At 42.2% G+C, this 26,834-nt stretch overlaps 1 protein-coding gene across 1 annotated transcript in view; it reads right to left on the bottom strand.

Annotated features, from left to right (window-relative positions):
* Positions 1-1,247: 1,247 nt before the first annotated feature.
* The window catches only part of LOC135200987 (trifunctional enzyme subunit alpha, mitochondrial-like), a 48,135-nt gene continuing 22,548 nt past the window's right edge, over positions 1,248-26,834 (bottom strand). Inside the window, 2 exon segments of the mRNA XM_064229783.1 lie at positions 1,248-1,344; positions 13,267-13,371. Coding sequence (XP_064085853.1) covers positions 13,310-13,371 — 62 coding nt within the window. The 3' untranslated portion in view covers positions 1,248-1,344; positions 13,267-13,309.

The raw sequence follows: 26,834 nt of genomic DNA, 5'->3' as shown, positions 1-26,834 counted from the left end.
CTCTTATTTTCAATTTCCCTGTTGAACCACTTTGGCTGAGGGTTGCCATTGCTAGTATTTGCCTTAATGGTATACATCTAGAGCATTTTTCTGTGTATTCTTCCTGAATGGCATCCCAGTGCGTATCTATGCCTGTGTTCTCATCATACTATAGATTTTTAACGTACTCCTTTAGTTTATTTAGGTCTTGTCGACGGTAGTCTAATCTCATTAATATCTTCTTTTTTATGTTGAACATCAACTTTTGCCTAGATTTGCACCAACTGAAAGGTCAAATACTAGATTATCTTCCGTTGACAGGACGATGTCTAGTATGTTGTTTCCTCTGGTGGGTTTGTCAACCCATAGGTGGAGGAATTAATTTTAACAAAATCTAAAAGTCTCTTTCCTTCTATGTTTGATGCAGAGGTCATCGTGTCCCAATGTACTGCTGCATTGAAATCTTCCATTATTATGCAGTTTGTTGTTTATCTCTTGTCCTAGTAGTGCATATAGCTCCTCATCAGACATTTGTGATTGGTGGGGAGGTCTGTACACTCTTCCTCCCGAGAGAGAGAGAGAGAGAGAGAGAGAGAGAGAGAGAGAGAGAGAGAGAGAGAGAGAGAGAGAGAGAGAGAGAGAATCCTGCTCAAGAACAGATTGACAGTAAGTTCACTACTAAGGACAGGTCAAGTAAAGTAGTAAGGTATGATAGAAAGGGATGGGAGGTATCTTAAACTGCACTTGAATGAGTAGTACTTGGAACCTGGTGCACACCCTCCTATCATCTACATGAATAAATGTATAAGTTAGTTTTACGTTCATACTTCACGCAATGAATATGAAAGCAAGATTTGCAAATATGTTTGCAATCCACCCTGTCACTGACTTTTACCTTTATAGTATAATTATAGTGAAGATACACTGAGTTCGATGCGAAAATGGAAGTAACACTGCACGCAAAGAGCATAACTAGCTAGAATTTGTTCCTTAACATAATTTTTTTTTTTAATCAACTTGTATTTTATTCATTGCAACAAAAACTGAGGTTGAACAATACGATACACCTTCTAGTGCCACTGAAACCGATTAAAAACAATCAAAGATGGTAAAAAAAAAAAGCAATGAATCTGTGGTTCTGGCAACTCATGCGTATACGAGGTGGATGTTTGGTCACTGACCAGCTTGGTAAGCTCGTGATGCGCCCCTGTTATTACTACTTCAGGTAAACCACCAGGTGGAGATGGGAATTAATATAAATCAACTTACCGGACTATTCAGAATACCCTCTTGCAAACAGTACACTGCTTCATTTGCAAACTTGGATGCAACACGAAGTTGGATATCTTCATCACCCAGAGGTCCCTGTAAACATTATATATTATTTACAAAAACATAAAATAAAATAATTCTCAATACTTATAAACCTTGTAAGACGCCAGGATAAATGAAACAACAAAAATCAAGGTGAGTGAAAAAATAAAATACTGACTTGTATCTGTAAATTACCATTAAAAACTTGATTAAAGTCATGTTCCTTGAAATCCACAACTTCACTGAATAAGCTTTATCAAAAGAAGTCTATGCATTATTACATTATTATTAGTAGTTAATTAATATTTATGTGGATCACACCCATGCCTATAAACTTGCCAAGAAGTTCATGTGAACAGTTTAAAGTATTGAAAAATAATTTTTGTCTAATGCAGGTGTAGTAAACAGAAAAGCATCTAAGGACTTGGGATGCATGTAATTGTGTGCACTAAAAGCTTGAGTATGGCCTGAAGGGTCAGGCATCTTTTCTCATGCTTTTATTTATTTTATTTTTTTTTTACAGTTTATGACCTTTAGCTTGAAGCTGACGTTATGGCAATGGTTTCACTGCATTTCTGTCATTGGCCTTACCTTTAGAGTAAAATAATACAGGATAACTTAACAGTTTCCCCACAGTTGTAATTTCCCATGACTGATTGTCCGCTATGTGTAACACCCTTCATGTTTCATTTTTTGTTATCTGAACCTTTATACTATACTTTAGCCTTAGTTGGGTATTTTAATAGATTGTGAAGATTTGGTTTATTTTCCATTATTTTGTTACAATATGATTCTAAACACAGGTGGTAATGTAGAAACAGTAGAAATAGGATACAATTATTACATATTTGTCATTTTAGTCCTTATGTTTATGCCTTAGATAAGTTTTTGATAAATCAGTTTTTTTTTTTTTTTGAATGAGAAACTAGATTGTATTGATGCTGCTACACCTTGATGGTGATACCTGCAGCAATCAAGGAGCACAGAGTGGAGAGATGTAAACACTGTCCAAGCATAACATTTCCTATTTGTGCATCTGTACAAACCCTCACACACTCCAATCACAAGGGGAAGAAAAATGATATTGTTATGATACAATAAAGTTTTATACATACTTACCTGGCAGATATATACTTAGCTATTTGACTCCATCGTCCGACAGAAATTCGAATTTCGCGCACACGCTACCTGTAGGTCAGGTGATCTACTTACCTGCCGCTGGGTGGCAGGACTAGGAACCATCCCCATGTTCTATCATATTTTTTCTATACCGCCTGTCTCCTGAGGTAGGTAGGGTGGGTATAATTTTGTATATATCTGCCAGTAAGTATGTAAAATAAAACTTTATATCATAACAATATCATTTTTATACATTTAACTTACCTGTCAGATTATATCTTACTGATTCACCACCTTGGATGGTGGGAAAGAGACAGCTAAATATAGAATCAACAGGAATCACAACTATCGTTGTAGGTAATAAATAAATAAAGCCTTGGTTCCTACCTGTTTAGACTGAAGACTTCATGAATACAATCCAGGAGTCTAGACAGTCTCAAGAGTCTCAGCGAGATATTGATCTATGGCTAAGAGTTCTTGTGGTTCTGCCAAAGGGGTCTTACCCGCTTACTTTGGTAGATCCTGAAGGACTACGTCAATGGGTGCTTATCCACTTACTTGACAAGACCTTATACAAGGAGCACAACATCGATCCCGATCACCTCAACCTATCCATGTTAGTTCTAAGATTGCAAGAAGTTATCCCCTAACCTCTTGCAAACGACCACAAACTCGAAACACAAACATTCGTACAGTAAAGTACAAAAATAAAAATAAAATTTAAAAAAAAAATGTTTGTACAATCTATTCAGTAAGACGTCTCTTGATTCCCCCCACTGATCCAAGCTCGGACGTCCGTGCGCCAGCAAGCATACTAATCAGCAGAAAAACCAACAACTCGTCTCACAAGGTAGATCTATGTACTATCAAAATTTTGAACAAATACAAATTTTTTCTAAGGATCGTTATGTGCTCCCAGCCCCAGCACTGTATCGGCTGATACAAACAGGACCCAGAGAGAAACACTTTTCCATATGTTACTTTAACGTCCTTGAGATAGTGCGATGCGAACACTGAATTACACCTCCAGTAAGTCGCATCCACAATGTCTTTTAAAGACATGTTCTTCTGAAATGCTAATGAAGTGGCTACCGCTCTAACCTCATGAGCCTTCACTTGGAGAGTCCTGAAAGAGTCTTCCGTGCAGTCATTATGAGCATCCGTAATAATGCTCCTCACAAAGAATGCTAATGCATTTTTTGACATGGGTCTACTAGGATCCCTAACTGCGCACCACAAGGCTTTGTTTACATCCGTTTTAGTTCATTCTTCTTCTTTAAATAGAACTTCAAAGCTCTAACCGGACATAAAGATCTTTCTAATTCCTCTCCTACTAGATTTGAAAGTCCTTTAACTTCAAAACTCTTTGGCCAGGGTTTAGAGGGGTTCTCGTTCTTAGCCAGCCAAAACAGAGTCTGGAAAGAACAAATTGCCGCATCGCTCTTAAATCCTACTCGAGAATCTAGAGCGTGTATTTCACTAATTCTCTTCGCAGTCGCTAACGACAACAAGAAAATACATTTTCTCGTTAGATCTCTAAACGACGCGTTGAGAGGAGGTTCAAATCTACTAGAAAATAGAAATCTCAAACTACATCTAGGTTCCAGTTCAGAGTGCGAAGGAGAAAAGGTTTTTGAGGTTTCAAAAGATCTAATAAGATCGTGGAGGTCTTTATCTTCTGCAATTCTCAAACCTCTGTTTCGAAATACGGCCGAAAGCATACTTCGATAACCTTTAATGGTAGAAACTGATAATTTTGATTCTTCCCTAAGGAAAATCAAGAAATCAGCTATGTTGGTCACAGAGGTATCGGAAGAGGACAGTTTATTCTTCTTACACCACATCTTCTAAATACATCCCATTTTGATTGGTAGACCCAAATAGTTGAAGATCTCCGGGCCCTAGCAATTGCTTTTTGAAGCTTTGCTTGAAAAGCCTCTCGCTCTGACAAGTCTTTCGATAGTCGAAAGCAGTCAGAGCGAGAGCGGGGAGGTTTTTGATGGTACCTCTCGAAATGGGGTTGTTTGAGAAGCTCTCCTGTGTGGAAGAGATCTTGGGAAGTCCACTGTCCATTCCTGTACCTCTGTGAACCAATCTTGAGACGGCCAAAAGGGAGCGATGAGTGTTAGTCCTCGTCCCTCTTGATGCCGCAAACTTTCTTAACACCACTCCTAACTTTTGAAGGGGGGAAATGCGTAGGCATCTAGGCCTGACCAGTCCAGTAGCATGGCGTCCACCGCTATCGCTCTCGGGTCTTCCACTAAGGAGCACAAAAGTTCTCTATCCTTCTGGATAGGTAGGTGGCGAATAGGTCTATATGTGGACTGCCCCACAGGGACCACGAGCTTGACACACCTGAATGTGAAGGGTCCATTCTGTGGGGAGAACTTGGTTTAACCTGCTTAGCCTGTCTGCTCTGATGTTCTTCTCTCCTTTCACGAATCTTGTGAGAAGAGTCACTTTCTTTTCTTTTGCCCAATACAACAGCTCTTTTGTTATATGGAACAGAGAAAGAGAGTGAGTTCCCCCTTGTTTCTTGATATAGGCCAACGCTGTGGTGTTGTCCGAGTTGACCTGTACCACTTGACCTAACACCTGTGTTTCGAAGGCTTTTAGAGCTAGAAGAACGGCATAAAGTTCTTTGGAGTTTATATGCCAGTCTAGCTGATCCTTCCTCCATTGGCCTGATATTTCTTTTGTCCCTAGAGTCGCTCCCCATCCCTTCTCTGAAGCGTCTGAGAACGATTAGGTTTGGGTTCCGAACTTCTAGAGACAAGCCCTCGTTCTTTTCTAAGGGAAAAATCCACCACTTCAGATGATTCTTTACTTCCAGAGGAATACTGAAAGTGTCCGAAAGCTGTCCGTTCTTCCAACTCCAAATTCTTCTTAAGAAGAATTGAAGAGGGCGAAGGTGGAGTCTTCCTAGCGAAATGAACTGTTCTAGTGAGGAAAGGGTTCCCAGAAGACTTAACCACTCCCTCACCGAACTCCGTTCTTTCTCTAGAAGCTCGAGATTTTTTGTAATCCCCGAGCAATCCTTTCCTGGGACGGAAAAGCCCGAAAACCCCGAGAATCCATCCGAATCCCCAAATAGACTAAGTTCTGACTGGGGATCATCTGCGATTTCTCGAGGTTCACGAGTAAATCCTAACGTCTTTGCTAGGTTCAAAGTAGACTGTAGGTCCTCCAAACACCGTTTTCTCTGACTTGGCCCGATTAGCCAATCGTCGAGATACATTGAGATGCGTATCCCTTCTAAATGAAGCCATTTGGCCACGTTCCGCATCAGATACGTAAATACCTGAGGGGCGGTCGATAGGCCGAAGCACAAGGCCCTGAATTGGAAGATTTGTCCTTGAACAACAAATCTTAGATATTTTCTTGACGATGGGTGAAATCGGAACATGAAAGTAAGCATCCTGAAGGTCCAGGGATACCATCCAATCTCCCTTGACGTTAGGGAAGACAGAACTGAAGCTGAAGTCTCCATGGAGAACTTCTTTTTCTCCACGTACCTGTTCAGGACGCTTTACATCTAGGACGGGTCTCCATCCCCCCGAAGCCTTTGGAACCAAGAAAAGGCGGTTTGTAAAACCCCGGGGAGAAAGGATCTTGCACTAGCTCTATAGCATTCTTGTCCCTCATCGACACACCACCGTCTGAAGGAGAGTCTCGTTTCATTCCAGGGTCCTTGTAACTCGTCGACAAATCCTTTGGAGATGTTGCCAAAGGAGGTCTGTCTACGAAGGGAATGATGTACCCTTCTGTAGGACAGACAGAGTCCAGGATCTGCTTCTCTTACGGACCAGCATCCAGAAAGTATGAAGTCTGGCCCCTACCTGTGCTTGGAGGACATGGCTGCTATTTGCTCTTTTTAAAAGAGCGGAAGGAAGACCTCCCTCGCTTGTCGAAGGGTCTTCTCTCCGAAGTTGATCGAGTTGAAGGGGCTCCACGAAAGGGCACCACTGGAGTCCGAGCCACCTTCTTCTGAGTCTTAACTGCAGGTCTACTTTTCTTTGTAGATTGTACAAGAAGGTCCTGCGTAGCCTTTTCCGACAAGGATCTCGCAACATCCTTCACTAAAGATGAAGGAAACAGATGTTCTGACCGAGGTGCGAATAATAAAGCGGACCTCTGAGAAGGAGAAACTCCTTTCGTTAGGAAGGAACTGTAAATAGATCTTTTCTTCAACATCCCAGATCCAAAAAGAGCCGCCAACTCACCAGAACCGTCTTGCACTGCCTTATCCATGCAAGATAGGACACTGTGCAAAGTTTCTGGATCTAGAAAATCTGGCTCACTCGTCTTCTTAGCCAGCACCCCAAGAGACCAATCCAAGAAGTTGAATACCTCTAAGACGTGAAAAATTTCCTTAAGGTGCTGATCTAACTCCGACATACTCCAGGAAGCCTTTGTGCTGAATTGAGAGACTGTCTTCTCACAGACTCTACAAGACTCGAGAAATCTGAATCTGCCGACGAAGGAGCATCAATCCCATCGCCTCTTCTGTCTTATACCAAATGCCTCTTTTCCCCGTCAGTTTGGAGGGAGGAGAGCAATAAACCGTTCTCAAAGATTCCTTTTTTGATAAAAGCCACGAATCTAAAGACTGGAGGGCTTTCTTCATTGAGATCGCCGGTTTCATCTTTAAGAAAGCCGAGGATTTCGGGGTTTTTGTGCTCGAAAACAGGGATCTCGGCGAAGGAGGAGCTGCAGGACTAAGAGAATCCGCAAACTCCTCTAGAAGTAACGAGGCTAAACTTTATAATTGGAAAGTCCCTCGTTTAGTTGAAACTTCTTCCTCAGAAATCTCTTCCAGTTCCAGGTTAGAAGGAGATCGCTCTTTCCTGACCGATTCTCTATCAGAGAAGCCCGCGGCCCTCCCGTGGGAGGCGTCCTGCTTCTTGCTGGCGTCAACCGCTTAGGAGCGTCCTCGCGCTGCCTGACGACTCTCTCCTGAGAGGCGTCCTGCGTTCTTTGATGACGTCTCGCGCCTCGAAGCGTTTCCTGGCTCCTGGGAGGCGTCATGCTTCTGGCTGGCGTCAACCGCTTTGGAGCGTCCTGACGCTTGACTGACGACTCTCTCCTGAGAGGTGTCCTGCTTTTGTTTTTGTTGACCGTCTCGCGTCCTCGTAGCGTCCTGGCTCTTGCCTGGATCCTCGTTCCTGGGAGGCGTCCTGCTTCTGGATGGCATGACGCGCCTATCTTGACGCTAGCTCATCGCCTGGCTGACGTTTCACGTCTCGCAAACTCGACGCTCTTGTCTGGCGTCTCGTGCTTGCGTTTGACATGAGAACGGATCCTGCTCGGCCTATGCAAGGCTGATGAATCCGATTCCAAATCAGAGGAAGACAAAATACTATGGCGAGTCTGAAACCCTCGATAGCCTAGACTTTTTAATAGGCAGGAAATCGTCTTTCCTTCTGGGAGGGTCTTTTATACAGAACTCCCACAAGAGAAGTGATGGAATCCTGCATAAGTGCGAAGGATTCTTTTAGTCTCTTCATTATTGTCTACCCTCGGTTGTTAATTACAGGATGGTCCTCCTCTTGAAAACGCTCAGGACTAGAAGTAATCCTGGGTTCATCCAAACGTCTCTTAAGGGGCGAGAAAGATCCGCCGATCTCCACCCTCTTTTAGGTGAGGAATTCTCCGAGAGGAGGAAAACACTCACGCAGAACGCTTTTTCTGTAACGTTCTCTGGCATTCTGTGGCGATACAGAAAATGCCGAAGGGACGTCTGACGTTTGGGGATCCTCCACAACCTCCTTACGGCTTTCGACATTCCTTCTCCTCTGGGCTTGGGAGCTTGAAAGAGGTCTAGGCCTGGGAGCGTTGTGAAGACAATCAGACCCCAGCCCCCTCCACTGCACTGGGGACACTTATATCACTATCCACAGCACTATTATTATACTGCTTACCTTCATAGGCCGCCATTTTGGTTTCCATTTTCGAAGAGCGGCTTTAAGATTCGCTATCTCAGATGCCGAATCTGTGTGTTCTAATAAAGGAGCAGGTACATTAGATGGGGCAGTAAAAGGAGAAGAGGGTATATTATTACTAATACCCCGCTAGAACTAGATAAAGGTTGGAAGAAGACCTCCTCACCCTGTTTCTTTCTAACTTCTTCACGTATGAGGTTAGAGATTTCCATTCTTCCTCACTCAAATCCTTGCATTCATTACAAGTATTACCAAAGAACATTCATACATCCTGCCATTTCCTGCAAATAGTATGAGGATCAATTGATGCCTTCGGCATCCTAACTTTACAACCCGCATTCACACACATTCTCACCACATTTCCAGAATCAGACATCATGTTGAACAATCCAAATCAAATTCCAAAAACGGTCCACAATCGCGTATGCCAGTACAATCAATGCAAATACGTCACCGAGAAGTCCAAACGAAGATCAATTGCGATGCAAAATACGAATCCAGCCGGAGATACCCACAACGATGTTGCCAGTATGGCCGACAGAAAAAATATGATAGAACATGGGGATGGTTCCTAGTCCTGCCACCCAGCGGCAGGTAAGTAGATCACCTGACCTACAGGTAGCGTGTGCGCGAAATTCGAATTTCTGTCGGACGACGGAGTCAAATAGCTAAGTATATATCTGACAGGTAAGTTAAATGTATAAAAAAGTAGAAATTATCCACTCATGTTTACACAAAAGCACTGACAACAAGTACTAATTAGAAAAGTAGCTTCTTGGCGAGCAACGAAAATGAAAGAACAGTGTCTAAAATTTGGACTTTTAACATTTAAAATGCAGTACTTATATATATATATGATTTTAGTTTTATAAAAAATATTATGATTCACACCAAACCTACAATTTTTACACATACCAAACCTACAATTCCTACTTATCTTGAATAGTTATTTAGGAAGGAGGGTGCCAATCTGCAGATGAACCAAGTATGTGAGAACCAAGGATAAGTGCATAGTAAGTGGGATACAAGACAACTTCATTTCAGCAGGGCATATACAAGTAAATTTTGTATTAGTTTATATTCAAGGACTTTCGACTGTAAAAGTTTACAATCCCTTATCTGATATTCTAAAAACCAAGTGGCTCTAATAATTCAAAGAATTTTATGGAGGGTAGAGCATCACTCTTTAGGCTCAATTGGCATACCAAAAACTGAACTAATTTGTGTGTGAACTGTTGGTCTTCATTAGGCTGTTACACAAACAGTATCCATTTTTATAAAAATAAGTCAAATAATACTTTTGTATTCAATACAGTAATCTCTCAATTACCTGGATTTCGCATTATCAGGACACAACTGAACCCCAGGAACCAGGGATATGGATATAGATATAATATAGATAATATCGGCGCGGAGGTTGGGCCTCAGGCTATACAACCATGCCCAACAGGGCCAAGTAACTGCTGTGGCCCCAGTAGAACAAGGGATGCAGTGTTGGGGCAGGGGAGCCAACCAACCCTTCCAGTAGAAGAGAATCCCCCACTTTTGGTCAGTAGCCTTACCAAAGAGCTGAGAGTGCCAGGAGGAGAGGTAGTGCAGGTGACTCCCTTTCCCCTCCAGCCCACAAGAGACTGTGGTATCTGTCTTGACGGGAAAGGCAGGAGCTTGTCAAGGACATGCATTGTTCAACAATGGTGCAAGCATGTCTTTGTTAGAAGAATACTTGATGACCAGGTCAGTACAGCGCATAAAGGGTTTAGTTTTATGACCAGCTGGCGGTCATCAAATGGTAGCCCAACGGAACATAAAGCAGCAAATAATGATCAACAGGTATAAAAGGAATTCCCATTGTTTTGGGGATAGATTTCGTGCCGAGAAACAAAATGATGATAACTAGCATGGATGGGGAGGGGATTAAAGTACTTTTGGGAAGTCTATGAATTCCTGTGAAGAGAGCGAGACAACCGAATGTGTGTGTGTGTGTGTGTGTGTGTGTGTGTGTCAGTGAGTTCGATGGGTGGTGGGGGAGGGATACCCACTACCTGAGGCAGAGGATGTAGTACCACCTTGCACTCTTGTGCCTAACCTTGGCATCCACACAAAAATTACCTGATGGTATATTAGTTATAATCAAACCCCATGAAAGTGGAATGCCTTCATACCATTGGGTCTGACTGAGATTGTTCAACAGTTTAAAGCTGACTTAGATGAGTATCACATCATGATACTTCTGTAAAATATTGGAAAATTCTCTACTATTACCAATCTCTGGTATGATCTCAACCAATTTCTGTTTCATCATAATGGTAAAAAAAAACATTTTTACAAGGTTTCTGTATCACGTGTGGAACATGTGTTTGATGATGTTTACTCATGAAGTTTTTTTTAATTATTCTAAGAATGGCTATTAACTCACAGCTTTTGCATGGAAATGGTATAATCTTTATCCTTTTCCTATTATGAAATCATCAAAACTAACGGCAAACTTTCTCACTGCCTCTCCTGTTGTTCCCTGAACATCATACAACTGAATCTTCTCTTGAACTCTTGTTGATAGTAATCACCTACACATTCCTTACGAGTCTGAAACTTACCTCTAGCCTTTGCCTGAATGGTAAAATGGATTAAGTTAATAGAGTTTGTCTATTAATCTGGTTTTTATCCACACCATTAATAACTTCCATTTCATGGATTGGTCCTTGCCTTTGCTTTGTAATTACAGTAGAGTTAACTAAAGCAAAACCTTGGTACAACTTCATGAATGTGTTCTCGATCCATGAGAATCGTCGACACCGTTGACCGTGGAAGTTCTAGCTATTGTCCTATTGTGCTTAGTCTTTTTCCTCATCCATACTGATTAATCACATTCAGTTTTATTTCATTCCTAGCTGATATCCTTCTTGCCTTTTTGGCATGCCAAATTGTTGACGATGAAAGTGCCCTTTCTTTCAACATACTGCAGCTCAATTTACACCCTGTTTCTTGGGACTGATACGAGCTTGAGATGTTAAGTGGGTCACAAATATCATCTAACTTGTCTGATTGTACACTGCTACAGACAGATGGAGTACAATTAAATGTTAGTATGCATCAAAGATCTTTGGTGTCAACATTTTAAATGGATGAATATTAAACTTATCAATCCTTCCAACCTAGCCACATGTTCTTTATAACTATTTAATCGTATAATCATATGGATGGATATAAAGTTTGAGTGTGTGTGGCCTGCTTTACATATATTGTTGGGACTGCTACTCGCAAGCCCTGCCTGCTTCATAATGTTTTTTTATTTTCCTCATTTTTGTCAATTTCTTTATACTGTTGTAAATGTAAACTGTTGCAAGTTGTACCTGTCGTAAGCTGATGCCTATCTATACTAATCTGCTATCAAGCGGCTGAATAAGGCTTCTTGCATTAGCATAGAAATAAAAAGCGCATATGCCGTCAACCACTGACTCTTCTATAACAGGATGTGGCTTCGAACAGTTGAAGCAACAAGCCGAGTCCCCCTTATGCTGTCATTATTAGGGAATGGTTGTTCCTGAGATCAATTTTACACTCGGCACAACATATGGTTTAATCCATCTAAACGTATGTTTGTCCATCCGTGAGCGCAACAAATAACAGGGCTCAAACAGTTGAGCAAAAGCAGTCCTTATCTGTCATTAGGAAGGTGTTCCCGAGATCAATTTTACACTCGAAACAAACATATGTTTAATTCATCTAAACATATGTTTGTCCATCCGTGGGCGCAACAATCAACAGGGAGAGAGTCAAATTCTTAAAATACCTGAGCTTGCAGTATTTCCTAACACCGAATTAAAATTTGTGCATTCTTGCCATGGTAACACAACACAAAACAAGCCTTTCTTTGCTGGTTTTAATTTCTTTCACTGTAAGCTCTGCCCATCATCCAGTGCTGTTGAATAGGCTTCTTTCAGCAACATTGTAAATTTCTTCAGGAATTAAGTTGAATTCTTCCTTTATTTCAGCAAACTCCTTGAATTCAACAGCTGAAGGCTGGTTGGCTGGCTTCCTTTCATTAGATATGTCCAACTTTCAAAAGCTATGATGAACTTTGAAACAAGTTAACCTTCCTTCTATCAGAAAACCTTCCAGCTTCTTTACTTAATTTTTTTTTTTTTTGGCAAATTCACAGCCTTTCTCTTGAATTATAGGGCTTTGTACTCACATGTCATAAATGGTTGAAGAACACATATAATACTCTCATTAAATAATGCATGCTTTAATCCCTTTTTGAGCCATTTGATTTCAAACTTCTGCTTAATAATCGGTTTGTTTTTATATTTAATATTACAAGCATTGGCAAAATACACAATTTTGCACCACATGACAATGAACTTCTGGAGACTGAAGTTGTCAGAAATAATTAGCAGGAAAACAAAGCAGCCTCTCTATGAATAAAGTGAGATTAATTTACAGGAACAGAAAGAAAGGGTGGTAGCATTGGGTGATTGGCAATTAGGGCCTTCAAGCAAATCTGTATGTGTACTTAAGAAGAGAAATATAAAAATAAAGCCATCCATGGCAAGGAAAAATGCATATATATTCCCCATTTCTTTAAAAAGCATTAAACTATTTCTTTAATCTCTCTCTGGATAACTCGTTGATTTAATGGCACTTGGGAGGAAAATATGCCAGTTGCTTGAGTTCTATTATTTAAATACTAGATATGAGGGAGTTTACTGTATATGGTCTGTATCCTGAAGTTTGGTAAACTAGCTATACAAAACCTGGTTTTATCTAGCATAAACAATTATTCCTTACATTTAATTAATATGTACCCCATAAGATCAACACCACTTGAAAATCATTTTTCAGTTTTCACATAAAAAATATTCCTTCTAATTTAATTCCTTGAAAAATACACATTTGAACATCTTTAGCTTACCAGTGGTGCTTTTGAGTATTTCTTCATTATTTCTACTGCCTTTTCATTGACGGGTCGCTCCTTTACCCTGCTTCATACACAAAGATGCCCTTCCTGACTTTCGACCTGAAATTAAATAATAGCATATCTTTTATTTAATGGTACAGTGGTGTAGTCATGCTTTTAAAAATAATATAAAAATAAAAGGCATGAAGAGTAAAGACTAACCAAAACAAGATAAATGCTGCACATTAAGAATAGGGAAAATGACACATTTTAAATGTAATCTGCATTTATCCTAAGATTCAAACATATACTTTCATAAATGGAGTTACTCTCGCAACGAGCGCTTCAGCTGTCTTGTGTCAAAACAAAATCCTAAGGCCTGATCCAACCTCATGCAGTCGACTTCCAGTGTTAATCAAACTTCTGCAGCTGGTCTAATGTACTTACTGGGGATAGACTGACTATGGAGGGGCTGTTGAGGAGGATAAAAATTACTTGTATGAAAGTGTAGGTTAGTATCAGGATAAATACAAATTACATTTAAAATTCATTTGTTGTGACAGGAATAAATACCTCCACTTTCATAAATGGAAGGCACTAACTAGGGTGGATGGATGGAAGGCACTAACTAGGGTGTTTAGGTCATAGGCCTAGGAACCTTTTTATTTTTTGTGTAGTTTTACCAGACACCATTGAGTTACTCTACTAGGCCTGGCCCAAAGGATTAGTTATTTGCCAACTTTACTTCGTATAGAATTTCAGAAATGTTTCTACAGAAAATTTATTTTCTTTCACTGTGGTTTTTAAAGTATGTTTCTTGGGTGGTGATACTTCTGGTATGCCATTAAAATATGAAAATTTTTTAATCAATTTGTATTTTTCATAACTAACAAACCCTCAGTCTTAACATTAGGATAAATAACTTAGTGCCAGCTGGACACTGGTAAAGTTAAAAAATTGTGTATGCAAGGGACTATTGGCATCTGTGCTTGGTCACGAGTCATGTGGAGCCACCCACATATAGATACTTGCGTTCTGACATAACACAATTATTGGAGGATTGTGTGGCCTAGGCCCTATCCAGCTACTGACATAACATCCTATACTTGAAAGAATCCCTGTGGCAGAGCTTGTCCACCCCATGTAAAACAGGAGTGGAGCCCCGGTTTACATGTTGAGGAACTTGTGGGCTAAGCCTGTCAGGTAAAAGGATATGAATGTGGTTTGGCAGTTACATACTCCTTTACATACTCTTATCTTTAGTACCTGTAGGAGGAGGGAGTGGTTCCTCCTATATGACACTGAGGGAGCAATGGCCCTGATGTCATGGGCTTTCATCTTTTCCAGAGAATCTGCTGTGTACCTGTGTTTCGATGGCACCTTACGTTGTACTCCTGTACCAGAAGGTTGGGTGGTTGGGAAAACTCTCTTGTGACATCCACTAGCAAGTACAACAGGTCGGCATACTACTCAGCCTGTGACCACAGGAGCTAACTGGGTCATCCGTAAACCTTGGGACTGGTAGAGCCTGTTTAGTATCCTTCTCAATAGACTGAATGGAGGGAAGTTGTACGTCTATATTGTCCCATTGATGCTGGATAGAGTCCTGCACCGCCATCCTCTGGTCTGGGATTGGGGAACAGTACAACAGCAACTTTGCGTTAACGGCTGTCACAAGAAGATTGATCATGGAGCCCTGCTACAGATCTAGAAGGCTGTTTATTATTTTTTGGTTCAGAGACCACCCAATCCCAATGATCTGATCCTTTCTGCTTTGTAGGTCAGCCACATTTTTTCTTTCCTGGAATGATGTCAAATGTAGGGATTTTTGAAGGACTTTATGCTTAGGTTAGTTAAGATAAAGGCAGAGAAGGGAAGCAGATAGATTGCAAAAATAAACAGTTTGGTAGTTCATAAACCTGTCATTTCTTTCCCCACCCTTCCTGGAGTCCTTTGTTATCCTTACTCAGTCTATGGCTTTTTCCTCTGCTAAGCTTTTGCTAGTGCCAAGACTTCCTCTTTAGCTGCACCTTCCACTCCCCTTTCAGTTCAGGAAAGCGCAATGAGAAGTTAGAACAGGACGTAAACCTAATTTTAGTCGGTTAACAGTTTGCCTGAATTTATGTTGGAGAACCATTTTGGGGTCCCACCATCATGTACGATTATTTTTAAGTTCCCCTGGGCGCAGTGTGGTTCTGTGCCCTCAGTCACCTGCCTCTCCTTTTTCATGCCCTGAGTCTCATTTAATGTGTTAGCAGAAAGATCGTTTTAGATGTACAATCTTTGCTACGTATTTGACTTTTACCATTATCAGCATCTACTGTAATACAGGCGGCCCTCGGTTAGCAGCAATTTTCGACGCTAAGCGATTTTAAAGCCTACGGCCGCTGCACACCTTTCGAAATTATAGACCAGTCAAACGGTGCCGTAATCCCGCAATGGTGCAATAAGTAAAATTATATTTTTGCAAATACATAGTACTATAGAATTTACTGTACAGTACATTTTAGTATTATAAATACTGTAATGTGAAAAAAGCCTAGCTTTGATCCTTTGGGTGTCTAGAGTATGTAAAGATTTAATAAGGTTTTATACAGTGTACAGGTAGCTGAAGTTTTCAAGTTACAATAATTCGTTTTACTATACGTAATCCGATTTTATGAGAGACCAAATTACAATAGCCTAACTTTATCCCATCTTCTAGTTAAATAAGTTCAAAAACAGCAAGAGAGAGTGAAGAAAGTATGGTTATACTCGTTGCGTAAACATGTACAACCATGAACAACCAAACGAAAAAAAAATCCGTTTGGCTTGTATTTCATTCATCATACTATAGTACACTACTACCGTAGTTGTTACAAACGATGTTATGCTGAACAGAACTGAGATATCTTAATGGAATAACTTTATTCGCTATAGATCAAAGATCAATAGAGATCAAAGATCAATCGGGAAATATACTTTTAAATTCAAACCTAGTTATAACTGAAGCTGAGAAAACTGTTCAAGCTGCTAATGACTATTATCGTGCATCGGCAACAAGGATAAAACTTCAGTAAACGTATGCCATCGAACACAACCGTAGATAAAATTGAGATAAAAGCATTTTAATCAAAACTCCTGTGCTTGAAAGAACATGTTTTACTGTTGGTTTCACGCCGATATAAGATAAATAATGCAAAGTTCGTATTACGATGATATAAAGGAAAATTGCGAATGGAATGACGTAACTTTTTTACGCAACAAACATGCCGCCAACGTAATCTGTTAACGAAAAAAAAAATAGTTCACAATCACAACAAGACCTATTCATTTCATATTTCCACCTAAAAACACATCGTATAAGGAAAAATAACCTTGTCTTACATAAGTCAAGTATCTAGATATTCGTTAACACTAACTAGAAGCAAGAAAATTTGTTCAGAATTGTGTTAAATATGGCAAAACAAACTCTTATTCGCCATCAGCTGATTTCAAACCAAAACATTGGCCCTCCGTGGAATACTGGCTTAGATTTGCTGTAGTATTTTATAATACAATAATATGAGAATACATACAATATTATTGGATACAGTGAAGTAATGTATAACTTTTTAAAGGATTTATGGAAAAGATGCATACTTATTAAAATAACACCATGCATTTTTCGGAACAGTGGCGGACAAGAACGAACATGAAAAAACATCCTCTGACAACGTGGTAGCAATGGTAACTTGATATTTTTGGAAGAGCGGCTTACAAGAACGAACATGAAAAAACATCGTATTTGATAACGTGAAGGGCAGTTTCAAAAGCTGCCTTTGTATCGTAATTTCTGCGTAGAAATAAAAATAACCTATACGTAATACATTTTTATACACATTTTAAACATAAAACTATGAACATTTATAAAATCGATACATCGATCACTAAATTTGTACTTTTTTTAACTCGATACTTTCGGAAGAGCCGCAGGCGGCGGCTTACAAGAAAGAACATGAAAAAACATTCTCTTTGATAACGTGAAGGGCAGTTTCAAAAGCTGCCTTTGTATCATACTTCTGTGCAGAAATAAAAATACCCTATACGTAATACATTTTCATAACCATTTTAAACATAAAAGCATGAATATTTATAAATCAACACAAATTTGCACTTATGTAACTCGATATTTTTGGCATAGAACAGCGCCAGAGGCATATATTTTACCCTAATACCTATGTAATAACTCTCCATAAAATTTTTTAATATCATTTGCATAACCCTTGTGGTCTGAACGGCATTTCTACAAATGTATGAACTCGTTAGACATAACGGCGCTAGCGGCGCTGTTAACCAAAACTTGTGCAGTAAAAATACCTTAAAATGCCTTATCTTTTTAATGAATATTTTTGATGACAGCCGTAAAACCGATTTGCCGCTAAGCGATTGCGCCATTAACCGCGGGCCGCCTGTAATAAGACTGATAGCACTGATAGGAATAAATTATATAGGTATAGACATTATCAAAATATGTTTGCTATGAATTGTACTTATTCGATCATACATTGACTCAGTGTAGGTATAGAAAGTGTTAATAATGTGCCTAAATCCTTGTCTGCCATTCCTCTTTCTCCTAAAAACGCATATGTTCGTTCTTTACAATCTGTTTCTTTGGCTATCAGCGAGTTTCTCATTCTGTCCCTATTAATATTTCTATTTCCAAATCCTACTATGAATACAGTATCTTCTCTAGTTTCCTTGCTAGATGTTATTCTAGCTGCTTTGTTTTCTAAGGATGTGTTTGTTCTGGATGCTCTTAAGTCTACAGTATAAGATCGTTTTTTGGATGATGCAGGGATGTAGGTCGTTGTTCTCGCGTCTCTTTCCCCCCACCCCTCCCCTCAACATGTAGGTTGTTGTTGAGACTCTACTCCCCCCCATCCCCTTAAAACTTTTCCCTTTTTCTTTAGCACCTGGTGATGTTTTGTTGTCTTTCGCTCAGGCAACTTGTGATGACTCAGGTGGGCTGCTTGAGCCACTTCAGCCTGTATTTCTTCTAGTCTCCCATTTCATCAAGTTAGGGATTCATTATGGAAGTCTCAACTCCTCCTCTAGCAGAAGAAGAATGAATAGGAGGAATCTCCTTAGGATTTTTGGCATTTGTTGATATCCTAGTTTCATGAATCTTGGGTTAAAACTGATACCAACAAAGTAAGCCTATAAAATGTAGATGTAAACATGGGGCAAGTTACAAAATATTGAGATGAATTGGAAAATTAATTAGCGAAATGAAATTAATATCAGTGATAAAATATTCTCCTGTGTACTGTAAATATATAAGTATGATATTCAGTAAAAAAAACTAAAAAACTAAACAGTATCTCTTTGCATAAGACGAAATGCCAAGTGTATGCTAGATGTAACCATGGAGTAAGTTACATACAAAAAAGGCAAGTTACATGTACAAGGTTTCCTTGATATTACAAGGCGAAATGGTAAATTGATGATTACAACAAAACAGAAGTTTAATTTGTAATACATTTCTTTCTTACAAACAAACAAAATATGTCTAGTCTACAGCACAATTTGAATGATGCAATATTCGCCAGTATAATTCCCATAAAGGAACAAAACAAAGTAAAAATGTTATTGTTATAATACAATTAAGTTTGTTCATACTTACCTGCAGATATATATATAGCTGTATTTCTGACGTCCGACAGAATTTCAAAATTCGCGGCACACGTAGTTGGGGCGGTCAGGTGGTAGTACCCATTCCGCCGCTGGGCGGCGGATATCAGGAACCATTCCCAATTTTATATTCATATTTATTCATGGCCCTTGTCTCCTGAGGGGAGGAGGGTGGGCACTCTAAGTATATATATCTGCCAGGTAAGTATGAACAACTTAATTGTATTATAACAATAACATTTTGTTCATGAAACTTACCTGACAGATATATATATAGCTGAATCACACCTTCGGATGGTGGGTAGAGACAGACTAGGATTTTTTAGGAAATTTAAAATAAAATAAAAGATTATCTTATTGGTTCCTTACCTGATAGCAAAGTAGACTATGTGATTACTGTCACCAAAAGCCTGCTTATGCTTTATCAGAGTTGCCAGCCAGGTGTTGACCTGTAGTGCTGGTGCTCTCTGGATGCTCTGTCACGGGGGCGTGACCACAATGTGAACAAGACCATCTAGGCAAACATATGGCAGTAACACAGCAACCGACCACCACCTGACCAACTAACGCAAAAACCCTGATATTAACACTATGGAATGGGAGATTTTCACAGAAGATCTCACCATCAACCACAAAACACAATAAACTAACCTAACTAAGCTAAGGGATAGGGAGAGAGCTACCTTCAGCCCCCAAAACTGTGTCTGCCGAAATGTAAGGTCCCAAAGAACTACAGTTCTCGTAAATCGTCCTCACATCCCGGAGGTAATGTGAGGCGAATACGGAAATTGCTCCTCCAGAAGGTGCTATCAAGAATATCTCTGATAGACATGTTCCTTTGGAAGGCAAGAGAGGTAGCTACGGCTCTGACCTCGTGAGCTTTCACTTAAAAGAGGCTCATATCAGTCTTCTGGCAAGATGAATGAGCCTCTTTAATGACGTCCCTCAAGAAGAAAGCAACAGCATTCTTCGACAACGGTAAATCCGGTCTCTTTCACCGGAGCACCAGAGATTACCTGAGGGACCTCTTATCTCTCTAGTCCTATTCACATAGAACTTGAGAGCCCTGACAGGGCACAGGGCTCTCTCTGGTTCTTGACCTACGAGACTCGATATTCCTTTGATATCGAAGCTCTTTGGCCAAGGATTAGACGGGTTCTCGTTCTTAGCCAAGAAGAAGGTTCAACGAGCAGACAGCGCTGTCTCCCTTGAAACCCACTAGGCTACTGAACGCTTGGATTTCACTAACTCTCTTCGCCGTCGCCAGAGAAGTTAGGAAAAGCGTTTTTCCTCGTTCAAGTTTCCCTTAGAGAAAGCTTCATGGAGAGGCTCAAAGGGACTAAGCATCAGATGTTTCAATACCACATCTAAATTCCATGAGGGCGGTCTTGCTTGTGGAATTTTGGTAGTTTCAAACGACCTTAAGAGATCGTGCAGATCCTTATGTCGAAAGGTCTATTCCTCTGTGGCGAAAAACGGCAGACAACATACTCCTATAACCCTTGATTGTAGGAACTGCCAATTTTTGCACATTTCTTAGATGGAGAAAGAAATCTGCTATCTGATTCACAGAGGTCGTGGAAGAGGAATTCCTTCCTTCTTGCACCATGCCCTGAAGGAAGACCACTTAGACTGGTAGACAGCTCTTGAAGAGCTCTTCGAGCATTAGCGATTGCTCTCTCGCAGCTGCCTTTGAAAAGCCTCTCGCTCTGGCCAGCTTTTCGATAGTCTGAACGCAGTCAGGGCCAGAGCGGAGAGGTTTTGGTGAAACCTTTTGAAGTGAGGCTGTCTGAGTAGATCTCTCCTCCAGGGGCAACGTTCTTGGGAAGTCCACAAGGAACGCCATGACCTCTGTGAACCACTCTCTTGCTGGCCACATTGGAGCAATCAGAGTCAACCTTGTCCCTTCTGACGCTGCGAACTTTCTCATTACGTCCCCCATGATCTTGAATGGGGGGAAAGGCGTAAAGATCCAGGTCTGTCCAGTTCCAGAGCAACGCGTCCACTGCAATTGCCCCGGGTTTCCATAACCGGGGAGCAATACAGAGAAGTCTCTTCGTCCTCGAGGTGTAGCGAACAGGTCTACTAGAGGACGTCCCACAAATTTCCATAACTTTTTGACAGACTTCCTGGTGCAAGGTCCATTCTGTTGGCAGAAGCTGATTCCGGCGGCTGAGAAGGTCCGCCCTGACATTCTGAACTCCTGCCACGAATCTTGTCAGGATCTTGATGTGCCTTGCGTCTGCCCATAGTAGAACTTCCTTCGCCAGAGAAAAAAGGGATCTGGAGCGAGTCCCTCCCTGATTCTTTAGTACGCAAGGGCTGTGGTACTGTCCGAGTTGACTTGAACAACCTTGCTTGACAGTTTCTCTTCGAGAACTGCAGCGACAGGAATATCGCTGCCAGTTCCTTTACATTGATGTGCCAGGCTACCTGTTCCCCTCTCCAGGAGCCTGACACTTCTTACCCCCCCTAGTGTTGCTCACCCAACCGCAGTGGAAGCGTCTGAGAACAACACTAGGTCGGGGCTCAGAAGATTTAAGGAGAGGCCCTCTCGTAACTTCTGAGGGTCGAGCCACCATCTTAAGCGAACTCTTACATCGTTGGAGATCCTTAGGATCGCATTCAGGTCCCCTTTCGAATTCCATTCTTCCGCAAGGAAGAATTGAAGAGGCCTGAGGTGCAGTCTTCCCAGCGAGACAAACTTTTCTAGTGAGGAAATGGTGCCCCAGCAGACTCATCCACTCCCTCACCGAACAAGCTTCTCTCTCTAGGAAGGCTGCGACTTTCTCTAACCCCAGGCGCTGACGTTCCTGGGATGGAAACGCCCGAAAAGGCCACTGAATCCATCTGAATCACCAGATACACGATGGACTGTGTCGGGGTCAGATGCGACTTTTCGGTGTTGACCAACAGACCCAGAGACTTTGCTAGGGCTAGCGTAAACTGAAGGTCCTTCAGACACTTCTGCCTCGACGACGCTCTGATCAGCCAATCGTCGAGGTAGAGGGGATATCCTGATTCCTGACGAATGGAGCCACTTCGCTACATTCCTCATAATCATTGTGAAAACCATCGGGGCCGTGCTGAGACCGAAACAAGGGCTCTGAACTGCCAAACCCTGTTGTCCAAGACGAATCTCAGGTACTTCCTTGACAGAGGGTGGGACTGGGACGTGGAAGTATGCGTCCTGCAGGTCTAGAGACACCATCCAGTCGCCAGGTCTCAATGCTCCCAGCACCGACTGAGGCGTCTCCATTCTGAACGTTTATCTTTTCTACAAAAAAATTTAGCCTGCTCACATCCAGGACGGGCCGGCCAACCTGATGACTGCTTTTGGCACAAGAAAATCCTGTGTAGAAGCCGGTGACTCTAGGTCCAGGACGTTGTTCCACCGCTCTTTTTTCGACCATCTGGTCTAAGAGATCGAAAAGAAACCCTTTTCTTCTCTCCCTGATAGGATGGAGAGAGGTCTCTGGGAGTCGAAGTCAAAGGAGGAGGATGAAGAAAAGGGATCTTGTACCCCCGTTCTACTATCTTTGAGGGTCCAAGGGTCCGCTCCTCTCTGCCTCCAAGACTCCGCAAAGAATTCCAGTCTGGCCCCGACTGGTGTCTGAAGGACGAGATCTTCACTTGCTGGTTTTCGGTTTGAATGAAGCTCTTCCTCTTGAAAAACCTCTCCCTCGGGGAGCTGCTCTCGAGGGGGGTGCCCCGCGAAAGGGTTTGACTTTCTTCGGGGGTTTTGCTGAAAGTTGACGTGGAAGGAACCGCTGGACGTCTTGAAGATTGAACCAAGAGGTCCTGGGTCGCCTTCTCTTGCAAACTCTGTGCAAGATCCTTTACCATAGCCTGGGGAAGAGATGGTCCGAAAGAGGCGCAAAGAGCAATCCGCTTTCTGAGCTGGAGATACCGACTTAGCCGTAAAATGCACAGCAATGCTCTTTTCTTTAGGAAAGCAGTTTCCAAAATTCGAAACTAGCTCCTCCGAACCTCCCTGACGGCCTTGTCCATACATGACAACACGCTGGACAGCTCCCCAGACTGAGAGAATCAGGACTTCTAGACTGACGGTCCAAAACTCCCAGACACCAGTCTAGGAAATTAAAAACATTAAGGGTACGAAGAAGACCCTTCAAGTGGTGGTCAGTCTCAACTGGAGTCCAGGTCACCTTAGCCGACGCTAAGAGAGACCTCCTCTGGGCGTCCACTAAACTGGAGAAGTCCACCCAACGCGGACGAAGGGACCTTTATCCCGACATCCTCCTTGGTCTCATACCAAACTCCTCCTTTCTCCCGCGAGTCTAGAGGGTGGATGCGAAAGTGGTCTTGCCCTGATCCTTCCTTCTGGACATAAAGTCTTGGAGTTTCTTACGCCCTCTTGGTCGACAGAGACGTTTTCATTTCGACGAATTCAGGGGTCTTTACGGTCTTGGACGACGAAAGTTGTGAGGGAGGAGACCTATGGGGCTGTAGGCTGGAACTTGTCTCCGAATGCTGAACGTAACAGCCTAACAAGAACCTTGTATCCGAGACAGCTGAAGCTACCGGCTGTTCTTCCTCTACGGAACTCCCTGGACTACTATGCTCCCCTTCCTCCCTAAGAGGAACTGGAGAACGCCTATCAGGAGAGGGATACGTCCCTTAGGCTCATCCTGAATAAAGACTTCCGTTGTTGGAAGTATCCCCTACAGTACGGAGCAGCCGTACGTTGCTCTTTAGATGCAACGGACATCTTCCGAAAGAGAAGCATCCTTAGAAGCCAAGTTAACTGTCTTAAACGAAGCTCCCCTTCGAAAGGAAGAGCGAGCTTCCTGAAGAGCAGCGCCAAAAGCGTCCTGCTTAGAAGAGCGAGCGTCCTGCTTTGCAGGCTCCAAAGCGTCCTGCTTCGCTCGAAAAGCGTCCTGCTTCACACGGCGAGCGTCCTGCGGAGCGTCCTCAAAAGCGTCCTGTCTATGACCAGAAGCGTCCTGCTTCGCACAGCCGAGCGTCCTGCCGATCGTCCTTAAAGAGTCTTGAAGAGAGCTCAAAGCGTCCTGTCTAGAACGCCGAGCGTCCTGCCGAGCGTCCTCACGCCGCTACTTGCCGAGAGCGCAAAGCGTCCTGCTTCGAACGCCGAGCGTCTTGACGAGCGTCCTCTCCTGAGAGAGTAAAAGATCTGCTAGGAGAGCGAGAACGTTGACGATCCGGAGGCGGAGAGAGAGACGAGCGAGCTGAGAGAGAATAAGGCCGCTTCGTCCTCTTGACGGGCAGCCGACGTCCTTCCTACGCCTAGACTCGACTGCTGCTGGGCAAGTCCTCTGAGCCATCAGCGACGTAAGCTGGTCCTGAAGGGACACAAGGATATCCTTCGTAGGTGACGAAGGAGCAAAAGAAGGGGCAGGACTGAGACTGCGAGAAGGCGAGGGGCGAGGGGACGCCTCCTTCCTTCTAGCAGGTACAGCTATCTGCCTCAGGTGAACACGCCTGTGCGTGGAAACTAACGTCCTCATCGGTAGAACGCCTTCCTCTCTTCTGAGGAGGAAAGGCGTCATAAGCGTCCTCTGACGAAAGAGGAGACATGGACGTGAAGCGTCCTCAAAGCGAAAAGTCCTTTTCAACGGACGCGAGTCTCTCCGAGCGCTCCACCCCTTGCGCGGGGAGGACGCTTCGGAGGACGAAAAAGCAATCTTTCAGGATACGCGCTCGTGCGCGCTCCTTGGCAGCCTGGGATTTAGCAACAAGGCCTGCCGAAGGGACGCCAGATCGGTGGGGAGCCCCCGTAACCCTCTTGCGGCTTTCGACATACCCACTCCTGAGTCCTGGGAGTCCGATAGAGGTCTAGGCCTAGAGGCATTATGGGGGCCGATCTGACGCCCCTCCACAACACTAGGGGCACTGACACAAAACTTTCACTGGGCCGGTTTCTAGGGCCAAAACTTTAGATTCGAGAGGCACGAATAGACTCTAGAATCAGAGAAAGGGTGTTACCTTCTCCAGACACAGCACTGGGGCCCGAAGGCAACAAAACAGGATTAGGTTGGGCACAAAATCTACTGGTGTTAGAGGAGAGAAATGTTACTATCCTTACCTTTAGTAGAGCTGCCCTTAGAGGAAGAACCTCCTGACTCTATCGCGCTCTAATTTACGCCGATAGGTCTCATACATCCTCCATTTATCATCATCCAAATCCTTACATTCATTGCACCGATCATCAGCCACGCAACATGCCCCCTGCAATCCATACAAACTGTGTGAGGATCAACTGAAGGTTTAAGAAGCCTCACCTTACATTCACTCCTCACACACACTCTGTAACTTCCCGAACTTGATCCAGACATACTGAATCTAGAAAAGCCAATCCAAAATCAAAAACCAATCCACTATTCCGCTGCCAATCCAACAATCCAGAAGTCGATACCAAAAAGTCAATCCAGATAATATTAAGCGAGATAATGAAAAAATCCTAGACGGAGGTACTGTAAACAGATGTTTGCAGCACCGCGACAGAAAAAATATGAATAGAAATGGGAATGGTTCCTGATATCCGCCGCCCAGCGGCGGGAATGGGTACTACCACCTGACCGGACACTACGTGTGCCGCGAATTTTGAAATTCTGGTCGGACGTCAGAAATACAGCTATATATATCTGTCAGGTAAGTTTTCATGAACAAAAGGCAAATTTACTGAATTCCAGATAAAATACAGGAATATGGTTATTATTAAAGAATGATAAAGTTACTGTATAAAAATAGACTCTCACAGTGATAAAAACCATGGTAGGCTATAGGTAAAAGTAGTTAGGCTATGGGGCAGCCTATATGTTTCTGTAGACTGAATTGCAACCAATTTACATTAAAATCAAATTCTGACATGCATGCAAGAACTTGACCTCGTCATAACTCAATGCCTAGCTGTATCCCCATTTTGTCTTAAAAAAAAACAAGTGGCTTAAAAAGCAACCAAAAGGAGAAACCAAAACAGCTCCATCTCATATGCAGGAATAATTTCTTTGTCAACAGACAGGGTCATAACTGTTCTCACTTATTCAAAGCCCAGTTAATGTAAGCATGAGAACCCTCCCATGCAGCATCAGAAATGGCCTTGATCATTCAAGTCAAAATCTTTAAGACTTCCCTGATAAAATTCCGCTGATGTCCTGAACACTTTAAGCTGTCACCACCAACTTTCTCAGCTGGTGCCACAAACTCTCTAAGCTGGCACCAATAACACTAAGCTGGTGCCAAAAACTCTAAGCTGGCATCAATAACTCTCTAGCTGGATCATTAACCCTTCAAGCGGACACAGGAAGAGGCGATCATACCGAGTGAAAGGTCCGATGTAAAAAAACTCCATCACAGATATCCAAAGCAACTTTTGTCAGTCTCAAGAATATGTCTCTTCAAAGGAATGAGACAGCAAGAAAACAGAATCTTTGACCAAAAAGACAATTAAAGCTCCAGTCAAGTGCCAGTTCATAAGAGATGGCGCTCCACGACTTCAAAAAAACCAGGAAAGCAAAAGCCAAACACTTAAAAGAGGCTTTGTGCACCAGTAGTTTGAGAAAACGTACAAAAACACTCTCTAACTGATGTAAAAAGCTTTAGTTTCTTCAAATACTTAATGGGTGCAAAAATACTATGAGGATATAGCAAAGCACAACGCTGCTGTAAATGCTGAAAAACCTGTGTGAATGGCCACTCGCTTACCAACAGATAGAAGCTATCTTTAACAGTAGGTAAGATTCATTCCAAATAAATAGTTTGAATATTAATAAAAAATGATTATGCTAACTTCCAACAGGTGACAAAACCCATGTTATCTGCAATGCTAACAATTCTGCAGTTCCTCACAACTCAGTTCTTTATTTATCCACATAACAAAGCAATGGTTCAGTAAGTGGCAAATATTGATAAAATTATACTGATAACTGTTGTAAATAATTTTTACACAG

This window comes from Macrobrachium nipponense, chromosome 27, assembly GCF_015104395.2.
Source record: "Macrobrachium nipponense isolate FS-2020 chromosome 27, ASM1510439v2, whole genome shotgun sequence".
NCBI lineage: Eukaryota > Metazoa > Arthropoda > Malacostraca > Decapoda > Palaemonidae > Macrobrachium > Macrobrachium nipponense.
Note: the sequence above shows the minus strand (reverse complement) of the source record. Positions and strands in the feature narration are given on the sequence as shown.